General features: G+C 42.6%; 1 protein-coding gene and 1 pseudogene across 7 annotated transcripts in view; both read left to right on the top strand.

Moving 5' to 3' along the window:
- The window catches only part of TRIM9 (tripartite motif containing 9), a 109,779-nt gene extending 102,433 nt beyond the window's left edge, over nucleotides 1-7,346 (top strand). For 5 of the 7 annotated variants that reach the window (XM_059182078.1, XM_059182075.1, XM_059182077.1 and 2 more), the window contains 3 exons: nucleotides 562-865; nucleotides 3,086-3,248; nucleotides 5,283-7,346. In XM_059182078.1, coding sequence (XP_059038061.1) covers nucleotides 562-865; nucleotides 3,086-3,248; nucleotides 5,283-5,345 — 530 coding nt within the window. In that variant the 3' untranslated portion in view covers nucleotides 5,346-7,346. Of the gene's footprint in view, nucleotides 1-561; nucleotides 866-3,085; nucleotides 3,965-4,983 lie in introns of those variants that run through there. The other 2 variants (XM_059182072.1, XM_059182073.1) reach the window with 2 other exon arrangements.
- A 10,583-nt stretch (nucleotides 7,347-17,929) lies between these two features.
- Nucleotides 17,930-18,971, top strand: LOC131837236 (fibroblast growth factor receptor substrate 2-like; annotated as a pseudogene).
- Nucleotides 18,972-19,726: the final 755 nt, after the last annotated feature.

The raw sequence follows: 19,726 nt of genomic DNA, 5'->3' as shown, positions 1-19,726 counted from the left end.
TATTTCATGTTGCCGATAGCTTTGCAGCCTTTGAGCTTACACTAGCGCTGAGGACGTTTTGAAAAACGATTAGGTGTCAGCACTTCTGCCGAAGGGACATTTCCTGGTTTCACTCAGTGTGTTTTATCCCTCCTCCATCTAGGACTGTAGATCCTAGCCTCCCCGCCTCAGGGTAACACAGGCATCTTAGCGCACCCTCTCCCTTTATGTCTCCGGTGTACTGTTGTCCCAGTCACCGGGTGAAGGGACTTGCACCTTCCAAAATCGATGCCACTTCACTCCCGGATCACCTGGTTGGGAGTGCAGTCTGAGTCAGGTAACCCCTGCTGAATCGGTCTTGTGTCCTTCGTCTGCTTCTGGGTGCAGAGAGTACCACCTCCCAGGATGTGGCCCCTGTCTGCTCACTCACAGCCCCCTGTGGCCCCGGACACCTCGGCACTCCTTCCTGCATGGCAGCATGAAAACGGGACACGACACTCCTCCCCCGTGCAGGGGCGTGTTGCACTGCACAGAGCTCTTTGGGTCAGCCTCGGTAACCCCACTCCCTTCTCTTGTTCCCAGTGGCCTGGTTTGCTTTTGACCCCGGCTCGGCACACGCTGACATCATCTTCTCCAATGACAACCTGACAGTGACCTGCAGCAGCTATGATGACCGGGTGGTGCTGGGGAAGACCGGCTTCTCCAAGGGCGTCCACTACTGGGAGCTAACCGTGGATCGCTATGACAACCACCCTGACCCTGCCTTCGGCGTGGCTCGCATGGATGTGATGAAGGATGTGATGTTAGGGAAGGATGACAAAGCTTGGGCAATGTATGTGGACAATCACCGGAGCTGGTTCATGCACAACAACTCGCACACCAACAGGTACCCAGCAGCCCCCAGACTGAGCCTTCTTCATGCTGGCTTCTGGTAAAAAATGAGAGCCCAAGTTCAGAGTCCTATTAAATTAACAACATCCGGGCAGGCAGGCAGGTGGTCTCCAGTAAGTGACGCAGGAGTTCTACTACTCTTACCTGAGTCCTTCTCAGGGGTTAATTGATGGATTGATGGATTTTACATTTGCATAATGCCAGAGATATGAGCCCTTTCCTAGGTCCTTCACCATGGCTAGTAACTAAGACTCCCCATGCATATCTCTTCCAGGAAAATATCCTAGGATCCTAAAATCCAGACCTACAACTTACCAGGAGAGCCTTTTAATTTTTCTGAACCTTTGTCTCCAAATCTGTCCAATTAGGCTAATTATATTTTTCCAGATGGGAGTGTTCTCCAGATTAAATGAGATATGTGAGAATGCCTCACATCGGAGGCAGCGGAAAACAGAAGCCATTGTTCTTCTTGTTAGGATTATTATCAATACCACTGCCCAGAATAGAAACCATGCATTAAACTTAAATCTTACGGATACCAGTTTAGATAGCTTTAGAATTTGTAGGACTCTCCTATTACCGTATAAATTCAGAACGCCCAGTTTTCTGGGGAAGGAGAATGTAGTCATCTCCTTAGGTTTGCCTCTAACACCAAAATATAGGCAATTATCATTTAACCCGAACTCTATTTTTTTCCCTAGACTTCCTTTATCATAGGTTTGTGTAAGTGGAGAGGCAGAGGAAAGCAAGTCTGGCAGTAGTACCCTGGTGGACTCCACTGTCTCAGTTTTTTCTGGAAGGTCATCACTGCTCCTTCTCTAGTCAGTAGGATTCCTAGGACCTCCACTTCCCATTCCCTTGGACATTTTCTATACACACCCAGACACACATCTGGGTGTCTGTTGTTTGCTTATAATCCCTTACAGTGAACACACATACCACTTCAGCCTAATATCAAATCCATCTGGGTGTTGATAAGTGGGCATCTTTGGAGGTTTACTTTTGGGGGAGCCCTCAGTCACTAGAGTCATACCATTCCCCCCTGTACCCACTTACTTTTCCCTTCTAGCTTCTTTATGTTGGAGTAAAGGAGTAAATAATAAACAAGGGTCACACTATGCAAAGAAATACATTCTTAAAGTTGAACGTGTCTGCTTGCGTGCAAACTGTGCTCTCATTGTTGAAGTTGTGAATTAACAAAATGTGATTTATAAACCTGTCCTTTGATGATTATGTACAGTCTGTATTGTACATGCTGGGGGGAAAGAACAACACTTAACCTGTTTCTGTGCTCTGCTGAGATGAGGATGAAGTTCAGTATTGGCAGACCTCAAAGATCAGGGTGTAAGGCAAATCTGACATCCACGTTGATGACTTTTGTGAAAACACCTGTTGAAACATTAGACATAATTTGCTTTAAAATGACATTTCAGTGAAGGTTCTTTAAAACCACTCCTCCATTTTCCACAATATAATTGTTTCACTTTGCAGGGGAGAATCCTCTCCAATGTTGTCATTTTTTAGAGAGCCTTCTCAATTTAAACTCAACATGCCCAGAGCTAACATCTTTCTGGAATGAGTTTTTTCTGTTAAATCGGTAGCATACGGCCCCACATCCCATTTTTCATGCATATGCTTTCGATTCAGCTTAAGTGCTTCTTTATTTTGACTTTCAAATTAAGGCATTTTGGAATTGATGTTTAATTCACACCATTTGTGCCAAGTGCACGACATCGCTGCAGAGGAGCTCTGATAGCCCAAAGCCGGCTTTTTCTCTTAGACTTGATGGATTTGTTTTCTGCTGAGGAGGCTCAGAGGTAGAGGCCCTCTGGGAATGAGTTCACTCTCAGCTACCCAAGAGCAGCATTGTTCAAACTATATTCTCTGCAGGGGGCGCTATCTCCCCCAAGGGAGAGAAACTTGGTGTGTGGGGGGGGGAGGGAGTTAAGCAAAAAATCTTACTTTTTGTTTACAAAGCACAGATATACACACAACACATAAACAAATACCCAATGTATCTCTGGTATTAAAACGATGTGTGAGGAAGGTGACAAGGGAAAAAAAATATTTAAAAACACTCCTGGGGTGTGGGGAACAACATTTTTAAACAGGTTGAGAAATACTGGTTAGTACAAAAGGGTTTGTATAGTTAGTACAAAGAGGGGAGCTTCTAGAATGATGACAAGTGAAACCCAGTTGTTTTCTTTTCCTCTAGAACGGAGGGAGGGATCACCAAGGGGGCCACAATTGGGGTCCTCCTCGACTTGAACAGGAAAACCTTGACCTTTTTTATCAACGACGAACAGCAGGGTCCCATAGCCTTCGAGAACGTGGAAGGCCTGTTCTTCCCGGCGGTCAGCCTGAACAGGAACGTGCAGGTAAGCGCCGTGCCCCCGCGCCTCCCAGCAGCTTCTGCCCGCTCTGCTTCAAAGGCTGCCCGCGGGTGGTACGTTAGCCCCTGAGAGAGGGAAGCCAACCGTGTAAGGCCCAGACCGAGACCCGGAGGAAAGGAGAGGGGAAAGGGATCAACGTTGACAACAGAGATGATTCCAGATCAGCATCAGCCCCTTCGTTAAGCTTGGACACAGTCTAATTCACAGCAAGTGGGCGATTGGAACTCAGTTCACGGTTTGCTCTTGACTGGCCCTGAGGCCTAGTTTCATCCCTAGTAGGAAAGAAACTCTTGAACCAGCTGGTTTGAAAACAGATGGAATGACTTATGCAAAGCTCCATGAGTGCCCAAGAGGTGAAGGTATGAGACGGAAGTATTAGCACCATTATCAGAAATCCTGAGCATCTTCTCTGCACTGTTCCTCTGCTCCGTTAGGTGCCACGGGGATTAGAAAACAGTCCCTGCCTTCGGGTTACTTACTTATGATTTACTGCAAATGGCCAACAGGTTCTTCTCATACATGCATTTAACAAATAACTACTGAGTGCCTTTAATATGTCAGGCACTGCAATTACTAGAAGTATTGTTGTTTATCAGTGAGAACAAAACAAAAATTTTGCCCTCATAGAGCTCACATTTGAGTTATGGGTAATAGAATAAATAATAAGCACAATGACCATGTTAATGATATATGAGCTAGAAGACAGTAAGTGCAAGGGAGGTGAGGCCAAGGGCAGGGCGAGGGGCTTGGGGGTGGTAGGGAGGAGAGGGCAGCTGCCATCTCAGCCAGCGTGCTCACTGTGGGGTGGGCCTTACCACAGCCCCCACGTGAGCTGTGCCCTGGAGGGAGTGAGCTGTGTGGAGCTTCCCAGGCAGAGGGAACAGCCGGCACAAAGTTTCTGAGGCATGAGGGGCCTCGTGGGAGCAAGGCAGGGCCAAGGGGCCAGGGCTGGGGTGAAGATCAGAGTCATTGGGTGCCCGGTTGCTAGGCTGGGCTTTTCCTGCCCCTCTCAGCTGGAGCTCTCATTATCAGCTGCTGTAAGATGGCTAGGTCGTGGGAATCAAAACCCTCCAGGTGATTTTTGCTCTGTTCAAAACCATAGTCTTGGGAGCTTAAAAAAGAAAAGAAAAGGATTGTTGTTTATCAGTGTGTGCAGTAAAAGTGATTGCAACCCAGTGACCTTTGCCCTTCTCTCTTCCTGCGACTAGATGGGGTATTCTGGGAGGCTGAAATCTAATCTCTCAGAGTTCAGCCTCTACATTGGAAGAAAGGAAACCATAAATTGCCCTAGACGTGAGTCTTAGAAAAACCTCCTTCAAAGATTTCCACACACTGCAGCTGTTTCCCCTTCCAACGGATGTTGTACTCAGTGGTTTTCAGTGTTTTCCAGGGTGTTCTGAGTATCTTTAGAGAAAGACTCTGGGGCTCGGGAGACAGGGACGAGATGGGGAAGGAGAACAGTAGAGCCCGAGATGCTTCTGGCCTCGTCCATGCCGCTGTCCATCAAGATGCGAGGCTGCTCGGGATCCAGGGAAACCGTACCCCTGCCCCTGTTTCTTAGACCTGGGAATCACCTATTCGTTCCCCAAACGAAAGGCTCATCCTAATCGGAGTTACTAGTGGACACGTGATAAGAGAAGGGTTCTCCGCTCACCGGTTCTCTATCCGTGGATTCGGCCTTTTCACTGCGCCCTCACCAACAGGCTTTTGCTACCTGCAGATCAATGCCTGTGTCTTCAGTCAGAAGGAACACAGCCTTCCCAGGATCCTTAAAAGAGGCAGGTGGATAATAACCACATTATCAAGTGTCTCCAAGATTTGGGAACCCCCAATCGTGGCCAGGCTCTTAGCGCAGGCAGAATTCTACTAGAATTCTTCTTTAACATCTACTAGAATAGACGTTAAAGAAAGGGAACAGGTCCCCCATTGAACTAGGAACACAGCCGCTGTGCCCCGGGGAGGGGCTGATGCAGGGAGGGTTCCCACGGTGCTTCCAGGACTCACAGTCTCGTCCCCCAGGTCACGCTTCACACCGGGCTCCCAGTCCCTGACTTCTACTCCAGCAGAGCATCAATAGCCTAAGGATGGGCCGTTGGAGGCGCCAGCTGCCGGTCCTACCCTCCGTCCTTACCTCCGCCTGGGAGAGCGACAGCACCTGATGGGATGCTGGAGAGCTGGAAGCAGAGGGGGAGGAGGAGAGAAAAGCTGGTCCCCACGTGTTCACACCCCACAGCTCCGCTCCGCCCCTACCTTTCTGACCTCTCTCCGGCTCTGATGCCTGCGTTCACTTCTGCCTCCCGCAACTCTAACCAACGAAGGACCTAGGCTGCCCACCATGTCACTTAGTTTCCAATCCCAGGTTTTGCTCTTATTTTACATAATTTTTTAAATGTAGGTGAGTTATATTTTGTTTCTTTTCTGATCATGTTCTTGGTGACTTACTGAACTGTTACTGCCAAGAGAATATTCCCCTGATAACCTTTTTCTTAAGCTTTCTGACAAAGAGGTTGTAGAGAGGGGTGAGGAAGAATGCGTTGAATTTGGAGTTTGCAGTTTGCCTCCTAGAAGGTTCTTGCTGTTACCTCTCGTGCAGTGCTAGCCCTGCATAGCTAAACTTCGAGAGGTGGGCAGAGTGAATGCAGCATTGAGAAGTCTGACTATCCATTGAAGCACAAAAATAATAGCCATATGGCTACACAAAGGTTCACAGCCCTCAGGATCCTTAAGATAGCTGGGTTTCTGGGAGAGGCCAGAAACCCTGGTCATTGAATCAAACTAGGAAGTCTCTAGACTGGGGCAGACCAGGGGGTTTATGATTTGGTTCATTTATTTAATACAAGTTTTTAACTGAGAACCTACTATGGCCTAGGCACTGTTCTAGACAATGGAGACACAGTGGTGAACACACAGGTGTGGTTACTGCCCTTCTGGAGCTTAAATTCTCATAGGAGAGCAAACCAAAAATATGACAATTACAAATTCTTTTACAAGTACTAGAAAGGAAATAAGGAGCAATGAGGCTCATTGGCAAGATCTCTCAGTTTCCTAGGAATGATGCTAAAAATCTACCCATTCTGGCCATGGCACCAGAAACATACCAACTCAATGCCTTTTCTGCTACATTATTTTAATTATGGTACCTGCTGCCATTCATCATAATTATGGCAGAAATGATGTCAGCATTCTTATTTGTTAATGCTGCAATGACACTAAGCCTTAAAAATGAATGTGAAAAAAAAAAAAAAACAGCGACCAGAGAGAGAACCCATTTTCAGTAATGGGAGATCTTAATTTGCAGTCCATGGCATCCCCATTCTCAGGATAAACTCACGTGTCTCCATGTATATCTGTGCCTGTTACAAATGACAAATCCATCCACTCTGCTGCCATTCACAACCTAACTTTCTGGAGTAGTTCCAGTAATGTGTGGAAGAAAATGAAATTGTATGTCATTGCTCTGACTGATAGCAGAATGATAATTCTTATTACTTCTCTATAGAGACAGACTTACACGGTTACCCTTCTGATTCTTTCGTTTGACATGCAGTTTTAGAAAACGTAGAACATGGAAAGAGGTTCTGATTAGTTGTCTAAATATTTGCCAGTGAGCCAAGAAATTCCGCATGAAAAAACAAGAATAACAGATAAAAGAGAAGTGGTAGGATGGGAAAGCTAACAAACTAAAGTTTTGGCATAAAGTAAGATATGTAAATAGCTAGTTATTTCCTTTTGTGCTTTATTTAGCTCATCTCTATCAGTTACAGTGTTTCTCTGGTTACATGTACCTAATTTATTGGATGGGTGCTATCCTGTACACGTCCATCTTGGTTTCTTGGCTACAGAAAAACTCTGTTGCAGGACAACACTAGTTTGATATTTGATTTACTCTCCAATGAGACTCGATGGCTGGGCCGCTGTAGACTCATAGTTCCTCTTGTTCTTTATTAAATTCATCCTGCTGAGTAGATTTCTAGTGACTTGTAACACCTAGTTTACACAGAATTACCATTGTAGATGCATACAGCTATTGTACTAGAAAAATGGATATTTCTGGTGTGCCAATAAAAGATTTTTATGAGAGAACATCATATGTCTCTTTAAAATTCTTGGGTTTTGCCTGTTTGGGATGATGATTCACCTTTGTCCAAGAGACAGGTTATCAGGCAAGTTTGACTGGAAAGTCCCCTAGAGTTCATGAAAGTTCTTGGTCCTCACCTGATTTCCCTGGGAGTACAGACACTGTCTCCCGGTGGTACCTACCTCATGAATCTTGGCTCAGTGTGAAACATCTGTAGTTTAGATGCTGTTTGGGTATTTTTCCAAATCTTGGGAACTTACTTTCACAAACCTCCTCCTGAAAAACCCGTAAACTTGTACTACAAAGTATAATGTCACTGCCTTTTTCAAACCTGGTTCCTTTGACATTTCTTTGAATGGCTGAACAATGTACTTGTTTTTAAGTAATCACACTGGGGATGTCTGGGTGGCTCAGTCAGTTAAACATCTGCCTTTGGCTTAGGTCATGATCCCAAGGTCCTAGGACCCTGCTCCCTGCTTAGCAGGGGGGCTGCTTTTCACTCTGCCCTTCCTACCTGTTTAAGTATTCTGTCTGTCTCCGATAAATAAATAAAATCTCTAAAAAATAAGTAAATAATCACAAAGTACTGATCACCTTTATATTACCATTACCCCTTATCTATTTTTTTTGCTGACTTTTATTTATTTATGTCTGTAAATTTTTATTATTTTCTTTTTATTTAAATTCAATTAATTAACATATATTATTAGTTTCAGATGTAGAGTTCAGTAATTCATCAATCTTATATATTACCCAGTGCTCATTACATCATGTGCCCTCCTTAATGTCCATCACCAGTTACCACATCCCCCCACACCCCTTCCGCCCAGCAACCCTCAGTTTATTTCCTATGAGTAAGAGTCTCTTATGGTTTGTCTCCCTCTCTGATTTGATCTTCTTTTATTTTTCCCTATTTCCTCTATGATCCTCTGTTTTCTTTGTTTTATTTTTTTATTTAAATTCAATTAACTACCATGTCATATATTATTGGTTTCAGAGGTAGAGGTCAGTGATTCATCAGTCTTATATAACATCCAGTGCATATGACATTATGTGTCTTCCTTAATGCCCATCATCCAATTACCCAATTCCCTCACTCCATCCCCTCCAGCTACCTTCAGATTGTTTCCTATGAGTAAGAGTCTCTTATGGTTTGTCTCCTTCTCTGATTTAATCTTATTTTATTTTTTCTTATATGATCTTCTGTTTTGTTTCTTAAATTCCACATATGAATGAGATCATATGATAAATGCCTCTCTCTGATTCATATATTTTGCTTAACATAATATCCTCTAGTTCTGTCCAAGTCATTGCAAATGGAGAGATTTCATTTTTGATGGCTGAGTAATATTCCATTGTAAATATATACACCACATCTTCTTTGTCCATCATCTGTCGATGGGCTTTTTCCATAGTTTGGTTATTGTGGACATTGCTGCTATAAACATAGGGGTGCAGGTTCCCCTTTGAACCACTATGTTTGTATAATTCAGAAAAATACCTAATAGTGTAATTGCTGCATCACAGAGTAGCTCTATTTTCAACTTTTTGAGGAACCTCTATACTGTTTTCCAGAGTAACTGCACCAGCTTGCATTCCCATCAACAGTGTAAGAAGGTTTCCCTTCCTCTACATCCTCACCAACATTTTTCATTTCCTGACTTGTTAATTTTAGCCATTCTGACTTATGAGTTAGTATTGCTTTGTATTTCCCTGATGCTGAGTGATGTTGAGCAGTTTTTGTTGTTGTTGTATCTGTTGGCCATTTGGATGTCTTCCCTGGAGAAATATCTGTTCATGTCTGCTGCCCATTTCTTGATTGCATTATTTGTGCTTTGGGTGTTGAGTTTGATAAGTTCTTTATAGATTTTGGACACTAACCCTTTATCTGTTAAGACATTTGCAAATATCTTTTCCCATTCTTCGGTTGTCTTTTGGTTTTGTTGACTGTTTCCTTTGCTGTGCAGAAGCTTTTTGTCTTTATGATGCCCCAATAGTTCAGTTTTGCCTTTGTTTTCCTTCCTTTGGAGACGTGTCCATCAAGAAGCTGCTATGGCCGAGGTCACAGAGGTTGCTGCCTGTGTTCTCCCCTAGGATTTTGATGGATTCCTACTCACATTTAGGTCTTTCATCCATTTTGAGTCTATTTTTGTGTATGGTATAAGACAATGGTCCAGTTTCATTCTTCTGTATGTTGCTATCCAGCTTTCCCAACAGCATTTGTTGAAAAGACTGTCTTTTTTCCATTGGATATTCTTTCCTGCTTTGTCAAAGATTAGCTGACCATAGAGTTGAGGGTCCATTTTTGGGTTCTCTATTTGGTTCCATTGACCTATGTGTCTGTTTTTGTGCCTGTACCATACTGTCTCGATGATTACAGTTTTGTAATAGAGTTTTAAGTCCAGGATTGTGATGCCACCAGCTTTGGTTTTCTTTTTCAACATTCCTTTGGCTATTCAGGGTCTTTTCTGGTTCCATACAAATTTTAGGATTCTTTGTTCCAGCTCTGTGAAAAAAGTTGATGGTATTTTGATAGGAATGCATTGAATGTATAGATTGCTCTAGGTAGCATAGACATTTTAACAATATTTCTTCTTCCAATCCATGAGGCATAGAATAATTTTCCATTTCTTTGTGTCTTCTTCAATTTCTTTCATGAGTGTCCTATAGTTTTCTGAGAACAGATCCTTTGCCTCATTGGTTAGGTTTATTCCTAGGCATGTTATGGTTTTTGGCACAATTATAAATCAAACTGACTCCTTTATTTCTGAGCTGTGTGGTTCATGGTTTATGGCTACCCCAAGCTGAGAGCCCAATCCTGGGATCACTGATGGCAGCCAGCTTCCCCACTCAAATGCCTGGGAGCTCTGCCACACTCAGGTACCCCTGGTCTTCCTATGACTCCAGGGAGCCTGAGACCACATTGTCCCACCTAGTGTTCCTCCCCACTTCACCACCTGAGTGCCTCTTAGGCAGGGACACCCCCCACTGGAGCAGATTTCTAAAAGCTCCAATTTTGCACTCCGCTATAATACCACTTTCCGGTAGCTGGTTAACAGAGGCTCCCTCCTTCAACAGTTTAGCTTCTCATATATCACCTCAGATTCACTTCTCCCCACCTCCTACCTTGCAGAAGGTCATAGTTTTTCTATTTGCAGAGTTGCAACTATTCTTTTCTTAGATCTCTGGTTGAGTTTGCAGGTTTTCGGAATAGTTTAATAACTATCTAACTGAATTCCTGGGACCAGACAAAACTAAAATCTTCTACGGCTGTGCCATCTTGGGCTTCTAGGGAGACAATCCATTATGCTTTGAAAAAAAAAAAAAAAAGATTTGTTTATTTATTTTAGAGAGAGAGAGCACATGCAAGCAGGTAGAGGGGCAGAGAGGGAGGGAAAGAGAATCCTCAAGCAGACTGCCTGCTTAATCTCATAACCACAAGATCATGACCTGAGCCAAAACCAAGAGTCCAGTGCTCAACTGACTGAGCTACCCAGGCACCCTCGTCATTACCCTTTTAAAGTGAACTGGGGGCTGTGTGTGTGTGTGTGCGTGCACATGCATGCACGTGTGTGTTTAAGGAAAACATCCTCTGCAAGCACCTGATCCAGGTTATGACCTCAGAGCAGCACACTAGGGGGTTGGCAGCTGCTCTTGCTCTGTGTACACTAGGTTTCCCCACATCTCTGTTTCCTTACCTGGTACCCTGATACTTCCTTCTTCCTCCTCCATGGGTCTGCTCTGGTGGTTTTCTTCCCTTCTGTTCTCTACCTAAGGCAACACATTAGCCACTTTCTACTCTTCTCGTTGCACTGAGGCTAATGGAACTTATGATTCCTCGCATTGCCTCACAGGAATGATGGACTGATTTGCACATCGTATTTTCTGGAAGTGAGGTCCTTTTTTTCTGACTCTAATGTGTGCATTAATCTTTTACTTATCTCTTCAACTCACTGATAAGAAAGGAATACTTTCTGTTGAATCAGGATTTTTTTTTTTATCATGAATCAAAGGAACTATAGTTATTAAAGAAGTTCTCAGACCACACTACCTTCTAATTTATAGTAACATGCTAAAGATACCTGCATATATATTCAAATATATGGACCAGCTACTTCCACTGACACTGGCATTCAGGGGAACCTGAGTCAGACATAATATATCACAGGTAACTGAGACTTCTTCAGTCTTGTCTTTATCCAAAGAACCAGCATTCTGGATACGTACAGAATTTGAGGCACTGAAAAAGACTTAACAGTGGAGGCATCTAATTCAATGCACAGAAAAATCGGTCTAGCTTTTGGATGTATCATTTCTACCACTCTGCTACAACTATGCAAAGAAAAGCTTCAGGTACAGAACTGGATATCACAGAATTAATAGTGATGGTTGCATAACCTAGTGGTAGCACTAAAAATCACTGAATCATATACCTTGAAAGGGTGAGGGACCATGTTGGACATGACCACAGCTCTTCTTACAGCCTCCCTCCAACTACACCCAAGTCTGTTCCTATTTTCTCCAAGCTGTCCCCTGAGATAAAGCCTAAAGCCAAGGAAGGGTGTCAGGGACCTAGGAGCAGATCTCCTAACCCTACTCTTTCCTTCCCTTCCCATATTCCCTTGGCTGGTGGAAGGGCTTTGATTTGCTTCCTCTCCTGGTGAAGACTACCTCTCCATTTTGTTCTGAGCCTCTCTAACATGGCCTTTAACTTGCCCCTTTCCTGAAGTTCAGAATGGTGGAGAGAATAGAACACTTTTCTCCCATTAAGGAAGCAATTAAAAATAGCTCTTACAAACCCCCAGTGGTTATGTACCTTGCTCATATCTTTCTTCCTTCTCCTTCCAGGGAAAAATAAACATTCACCATGAAATCTGAAAGAATTAATATTTTGGTTATTGTTCTTGCCCTTTTTTCCCTCAATATTTTTTTCTAAAATTCCCTAATAATAAATATAACAAATCACAACTCCATTAATGAGGATGGCTGGATATTAAATTTTAATTACCTGTTAACAGCTTGCAAACCATCTTTTGAGGCATAGCCACAATTTGTAATGTGTATAATAAAGGAAAGCATAAAGCTAAAGAAACGACCGTGATGGGAGAAACTTCATGGAGGTATAAAACAGTGGTTTTCCACCCTGGCTAAAATCCTTGGTAAGGACAGTATGGTCAACCATGCATTTCTATATGTTCCACACAAAGAAAGGGACACGACGTGAGATCATGCATACAAAAGCACTTTGTGCAGTAGAGATGAAAGACACATTAAATGTAAGTATTCATTATTAAGTAACCTACACTCCCATTATCAGACAACCCCGAGAGGACTAAGTGTAGTGACTGAGGACAGCATCTGGCAGTAACTGTCTGAATTCTGGTCCTGGCTCCAGGTTTTGCCAGCTGTGCGCCCAAGTGCATGGGATAAAAACTCACCCACATTTTCCACACTCTAAAGTAGAGGTAACAATAGAATGGTTTTGAGGGTTGGATCAAATAATATGTGTCAAATATTCTGAACAGGACCCGGCCCATGATGAGTGCTATGAAGTGTTAGGGATTATTCATTTGTGTGCAGTCTGTTCATGATGCCACCATCAAATCCCCCCCTTTATTAATTACCAAGATCCCAACTGAGTGTCAATAATGAGTCATATAATCATCTTCTCGGGAGACAATGCCTATCTATGGAACTTGACAAAATGTTAAATTCTTTTGTTAAATTAATGGAAGACTGTAGGCAAGAACGTTCTGAGAAAAAGCAGTAACTTGATTCACAAGACATGCTGAAATCTCTTTTAAAGTCAAACTATATTCTTAATCAAATCTATGTTCCAGATATTAAGGTGGTAATGTAAAATATTTAAAACTTTAATAAACCAGGAGAGATTACAAATATTCATCTGATCTTTCTCAAAGAGGCCTGCATCACTGTAAATTACTTTATGCAATAGGCTTATCAATTTTCTAAAACTCCCTTCCAACTTATATTTTACATTTAAATCCCTCCTTTGTTATCTCTATATATCATGCTTACCTATTTTCTTCTTTAATTAACTGGGTCCCTCTTTATCCTGTCTAAACCTACCTCTAGTATCATAGATTTATTGTCTGTATTGATTTTTTTTTTTTGTCATGCCATCATTTAACAAACTACTTTTTTTTTTTTTAAAGATTTTATTTATTTATTTGACAGAGATAGATCACAAGTAGGCAGAGAGGCAGGCAGAGAGAGAGAGGAGGAAGCAGTCTCCCGGCTGAGCAGAGAGCCCGATGCGGGACTCGATCCCAGGACCCTGAGATCATGACCTGAGCCGAAGGCAGCGGCTCAACCCACTAAGCCACCCAGGCGCCCTTTAACAAACTGCTTTTAAGGAAAGATTAAGGTATTGAATATGAACTACTCTGCACTCTGTTTCTGGACTGTATTTTCTTTTTTTTTTTTAAGATTTTATTTATTTATTTGACAGAGAGAAATCACAAGTAGATGGAGAGGCAGGCAGAGAGAGAGAGAGAGGGAAGCAGGCTCCCTGCCGAGCAGAGAGCCCGATGCGGGACTCGATCCCAGGACCCTGAGAGCATGACCTGAGCCGAGGGCAGTGGCTTAACCCACTGAGCCACCCAGGCGCCCCTGAACTGTATTTTCAACCTAGTAGTTAATGAGTTTATAATGAGCAAGTTGTCTCAAGTAAACGAGGATCCTAATGTTTCCTTCTTTAATGCTGATTCCCACATAGGATCTGTGAAAAGAACACTCCACTCAATTTTTCCCAATTGCCTGGTGGGCAGTGTGGCTGTCAGATGTGAAGAAGTAAGTCTCCAGTCTTATCAGTTGGCAGGATGAGAAGGATGAGCAGGTGAAGGTTAATCATAGCTTCTCATGAGGTTGGTTTCATTGTTGGCAATACAATAACTTAGCAAATATGCGAAATTTAATACTTAGGTATAGGGATGGGCTTGCTCAGAACTGATAGACCTGCAGGAAAAAAAATCATACATATCTATCAGAAAGAAATCAATCTTAGAGACTTATGAGGATCACCCAGAACTCCACACCACTATTAAATTCCATGTGTTCAAGATTTCAAGTATTGAAACGTAGTGCAGATACCTCCTGCAATACACATACTGTGTGTAAGCTGTTTGTCTACCATCCAAGTGGAAGGGACTTTTCCTCGGTGTAAAGAGAATCTGAGATCTGTTCTCCATGCCCTGGGAAGGGGTAGAGAGAGGATCCCACTAGATCAGATGAAGCACAGAAGACCAGTCCTGGAGCATTTAGGCTGCTAAATCAGGGACTCCCAGGGGACCAGAAAGAACGAGATACAGAAGCAGGCTCATTGAAAAGGGGTATCAGATGCATCCCACATGTGCTTTCTTTCTCTTTAGAGGTCTCAAGTATCAGGCTTCACCTTAAGCCTCTTGTCAGGTCTTTGGCAGTAACTAAGGAAACATAATCCCTGAGACACCTTCCTAGAAGGAACTATCAAAGGTGTTCTTAAGGAAAACAAAGGAATGTCCATTATTCCACAAAATGGATCTGACCCAATATGATATTCTTCATGGTCTGAAGCTACCTGGGGCTAGGCTATTAATAGCAAAATAATACCCTATTTTCTTCTTTCTCCAATGCAAAGGTTTTATTGTTGTTGTTGTTGTTGTTTTCAAACCTTAACATCTCTGCAATGAAGACACATTTCACTTGCGTCAAAAGAAACTCACCAGCCGCTGTTACGGCAAGTGCCTCTCAGCCTCCAACTGCACAGGGCAATCATCTGGAGAGCTTTAGAAATAGTGATACCAGGCTACCCAGTTAATTGGCTTTGGATCCAACCTGAGAACGTGGGATTTTTTTTTTAATTGCCCACATGGGGTTGCCTGGGTGGCTCAGTAGCCTGAGCCTTTGGCTCAGGTCATGATATCGGGGGTCCTGGGATCGAGCCCCGAGTTGGGCTCTCTGCTCAGCAGGGAGCCTGCTCTCCCCTCTCTCTCTCTGCCTGCTTGTGATGTCTGTCAAATAAATAAATAGACTCTTAAAAAAAATAATAAATTGCCCACATGATTCTCATGGCCAACCGGGCTTGAGAAGGCAGAGGAAGAGAATGTGAGGATGGCACAGACTCAGAGTTTGCACTGCTGGTGCATTTGAGAAATTAATAAGACGTGGGGCTGGATCAGTTCATTGGTCTGTTACTTCTGGGAAGTCATTTGCACTGGTAGGTGGTAAATTTATTTATTTATTTTTATATTTTTAAATTTTTATTTCTAGTACAGCTAGCCTGCAGTGTTACATCAGTTTCAGACAGCTGGAAAACTTAAATTCACATCACAGTGATCAGTTTACAGGTCATTTAGAAAATTCCACTAGAATGCAATATAGAAAAAAATGTACAAAATTAATAAACATACACTGTATGCGGTGACTGAAAACGGTAAAAATTGCCAAAATTTTGAGAACAGATTACCAGATTTTCAATTGTTGGGAGCAATTGATGCATTAAAAACTATCACTCAGATGTCCAAATCTGTCAAAAGCTTCCAGCTACTTCTCAGAAAAGCTCTTTAATTCAGTTAACAGCAGCAGCAACACAATGTAGCCAAAAGGGAAATGCAAACAAACTAACAAAACCCCACATAACCCACAATATTCTCTGACACGTGTTTAAATGATTCTGCAGCATCACAAAGATGATAACAAGGTCCAGATCATCACCAGCAGTTACCATTAACGTTACTCGTAACTGCCAATGGCCGTACTCTACAGGCGTTTTCAACCCCAGGTATGACTATCATTCTGAAAAAGCAAACAGCATGTATTTGTGGAGAAAAATGTATGATATTGTAACTTGGGTTTTTTAGAGTTGTGTGCATTTAATGTTGTATTTGGTTTTGATTTTCTCCAAAAGAGCTAATATGAAGTCCATGGTTCATTTCACAATCTCTGACAAAGACTTCCTAAAATTGAGAAATACTCTAATAATATTGGTAGTCATATATTGAACCTCGTTGTTTTCCATGCAGTGTACAAAACTCTTACTAATCTTCATCTTACTTACACACTTTAATTATTAGCATTTTAGAAATGATAAAATTAAAGCATAGAGAACTTAAATATCTTACCTAAGGTCACACAGCAGGCAAGTGATAGAGCAAAGATTTGAATGTAGCCTAACTCCAGAGCCCACACTCTTCGTTAACCTCTTGATTATAGGACACCATGATCCCTCCACATACCACGTACAACATATTTACTCACGCAATACATATTCACTGAGCACAGATTAAGCGCTAAATATAAGGAAACACTAGAGATACCAGTGAACAAAATAGAGAAGGTCTCCACCTCCTTAGACCTGATATTCTAATTGGCAAATGCAAATAATAAATAATTAGATAAATGAAACTCAGCATTATTTAAAATACTAACCAGAAATGGAATGGGCTAATGAGATAGAAAGTTCTGGTGTGTCAGCAATTGCCTCTTTGAGAAGGTGGCATTTGGGCAGCAGAGCCATGAAGTGATGGCAGAGGGTCTTGAGGTGGGAACAAGCTCCGTGTGTTTGGGGAGCTAGACAGTGATGCCCTGCAGCTGACCTGTGGTAAGAGGGAGAGCAGTGCCAAGTGAGGTCAGGATGTGGGCGGGGCCAAACTGGGGAGGCTCCCACAGGGGGGACACCAGGGAGGAGTCTCGTTCCAAAAAAAAGAAAAAAAATAAAAGGAATTTGACTCTGGCTGACATAAAGGCAAGAGAAAAGTTACTAGAATGAATGTAGTAACTTCTGGTTACTCAGCTCAGAAAGATGAGGACCAGAACAGCTGTGGGTATCAAGGAGCAGGAACTGATGAGCAATTGACCTTCTCTGGGCCACACAAAGCCTGCTCAAATGCTTCTAGTCTTTCCCAACTTTTTCTCTCTGCTCAAGATTTGATCCCAAAAAGACAGATGTGATTTTTGCTTGGGCTCTCTGTCTGACTCCTAGCTGATAGAGGGCAGGACATCGTGACATAGAACCCAAACCACAGCATCCAACCCAAGGGCTGTTTCCAGAAAAGTGGTGATGGGTGCTGGCAGCCAAATGAGCAAAGGAAAGTGACAGTTCTATCAATGCAGTGATTTGAGTGAATGAGGGCTGTTTAGGTCTGTGACTTTCATTACTGTGATGTGTTTTTTTGTTGTTGTTTTGTTTTGTTTGTTTGTTGTTGGGTTTTTTTTGTTTGTTTGTTTGTTTTACAAAAGCAAGTATTTTGGAAATAACAGAAGCACGGAGGCTCCATTTCGATCTCTGCAGAGAATACACAGTGAAGGGGAATATTCTCTTCAGTATTGACGTTATGTCTCAGAATACTAGGTGCTCACAAATGATGGAGCCTGAAAAACAATAGCGCTTCCATAGCTCAGTTGAAACTGGGGCCAGAGCCAATTTTACATCTTTACATCTAATACATCTTTTCTAAGAAATGAACACAAGATATCACTGCCTCTAAGCTACTCAAAACTGAACAAGGAATTTTCTTCTCACAGTTTAAACATCAACATAGCCGATAAAAAAAATTTTTTTTTTTAAAGATCCTAGGACTGAATACATACCTTTGTCAACACTATAGGAGCACAAGAAGTGCAGGGAAAAAGGTGCACCCAAGCGGGCACGTCCCATCGAAGGCGAGGATTTCTAGGGCTGAGAGCAGCACACCCAAAGAAGAACCAAGTTGCATGGAGGAAGAGACCCTCAGATTCTTCTTGAACCTGAAGGAAGCAAATTTGTCTTAGGAGGACCGACACCTGTTCAGAAGCAGTTAATGGAAAAAGAGAAAGTGAAGCAACTTGAAAGAGACCAAGTCAGTAGAAGAACGGGACATTGGATCTGACGGTGACAAGCTGAGATGTGCCTTCTGTTAACCAGCTGGTGGTGAAAATATAAGTGGGTGATCAATGCCGAGGGCCTTGGGGCTCAGGAGAGGTCGTCTGACATCCGGTAGCGCCTCAAATACCCAGAATATCAACAACCCAGCTCAGAGAAGAACTGCATTATTAAATTACAGAAATTACCATCTTTGCCTCCTTTATCCCAAACGAGAAGCCCACAAGCTAAGTAAGGAGGAAGATGATAATTTAGGACCAAAGACCCTATCTCTAAGCAGCCGCCAAAATAATCTAGATCCAGTGTAAATACAGAGAATGTAAGGAATGGTGCTACCCAGTGCTCCCAAAATAGAATATTCCAGGTATTGGGACTGTGCGCAGACAGTCTCTAACTTTGGTATCAGGGGCTCAGGTTTAGAATACAGATGGCTCGTTTATGCCCAGGAAAGCAGCAGCAACTCTAACAACCCTTGGACTCCAAACATGCCAACCACACCCCTTCTGCAAGCCCACAAGCGCGCAGAGCTGTAGGCTGTGACAGACATCGCGAGAGCTGCCGCTCTGTCAGATTTGCAGAAAGCACAGCCAGAGGTGCTGGTGCATCTAGGAAGACCAGGAATAATAGTACTGACTGCCCATGGGAGCACCTTTGTGAAGTTTTGAAAAATGAAGGTGCAAGCACTTCGTCATTTCTAAACACGAACTCCTTGTATAGACTGGTAAGACTTTTTTCTATTTCATGTGCCTCCTTAACCAAAGGGAATTAATGCAGTACAGGTACTCATTAGAAAACACTAATTTCAGTATATACTATTCAGCATTCCCGTTCTCACAGGGCCTATTTAAAATGAGAACTGGGGGCTCCTGGGTGGCTCAGTGGGTTAAGCATCTGAATCTTGATATTGCCTCAGGTCAAGATCATAGGGTTCTGGGATGGAGTCCTGTGTTAGGCTCTGTGCTGAGCATGGAGCCTGCCTAGGGTTCTCTCTCTCTCCCTCCCTCTGCCCCTCCCTCTACTTGTGCTCTCTTTCCTCACCACCTCAATAAAATGAAATAAAATAAAATTAGAGTTGAGTGAGCGACATGCTGATTGATTTTTATCAGTATTCTGGACTTAACACATATCATTCATGTCTAAGTCGTGGTTAGCAATTTAGACATTTTAGAAAGCCTCTTGATACAGTGCATTGCTAACAGATAACTCTAGGTTTTTAAAGTCATATTTATAGATTCACTATTTATAGTATATGGCCTCCAGCATGTAACCTGAGGAGTTTTTTAATGTCATTAATTGTAGGCTTTTTGACTGAGCCAAAACATACATAAAGGAAATAGAGGTACCACACAACCTTAAATACCAATCAGTTCCTTTGTCTTCTGAGTCACTAGAAAGAGTCCTATGTTCATGAATATGGTTTTTTCTTGGTATATTGAAAGGCAAAAAGGAGACAAGATTTTCTGTTTACTTATCTCATGATATTATTTGAAGGGATGCCCAGATATCTTAATCAGAATTACACTA

Source organism: Mustela lutreola, chromosome 7 (genome assembly GCF_030435805.1).
Source record: "Mustela lutreola isolate mMusLut2 chromosome 7, mMusLut2.pri, whole genome shotgun sequence".
NCBI classification, from domain to species: Eukaryota; Metazoa; Chordata; class Mammalia; order Carnivora; family Mustelidae; genus Mustela; species Mustela lutreola.
This window is presented reverse-complemented; position numbering and strand designations above follow the sequence as displayed.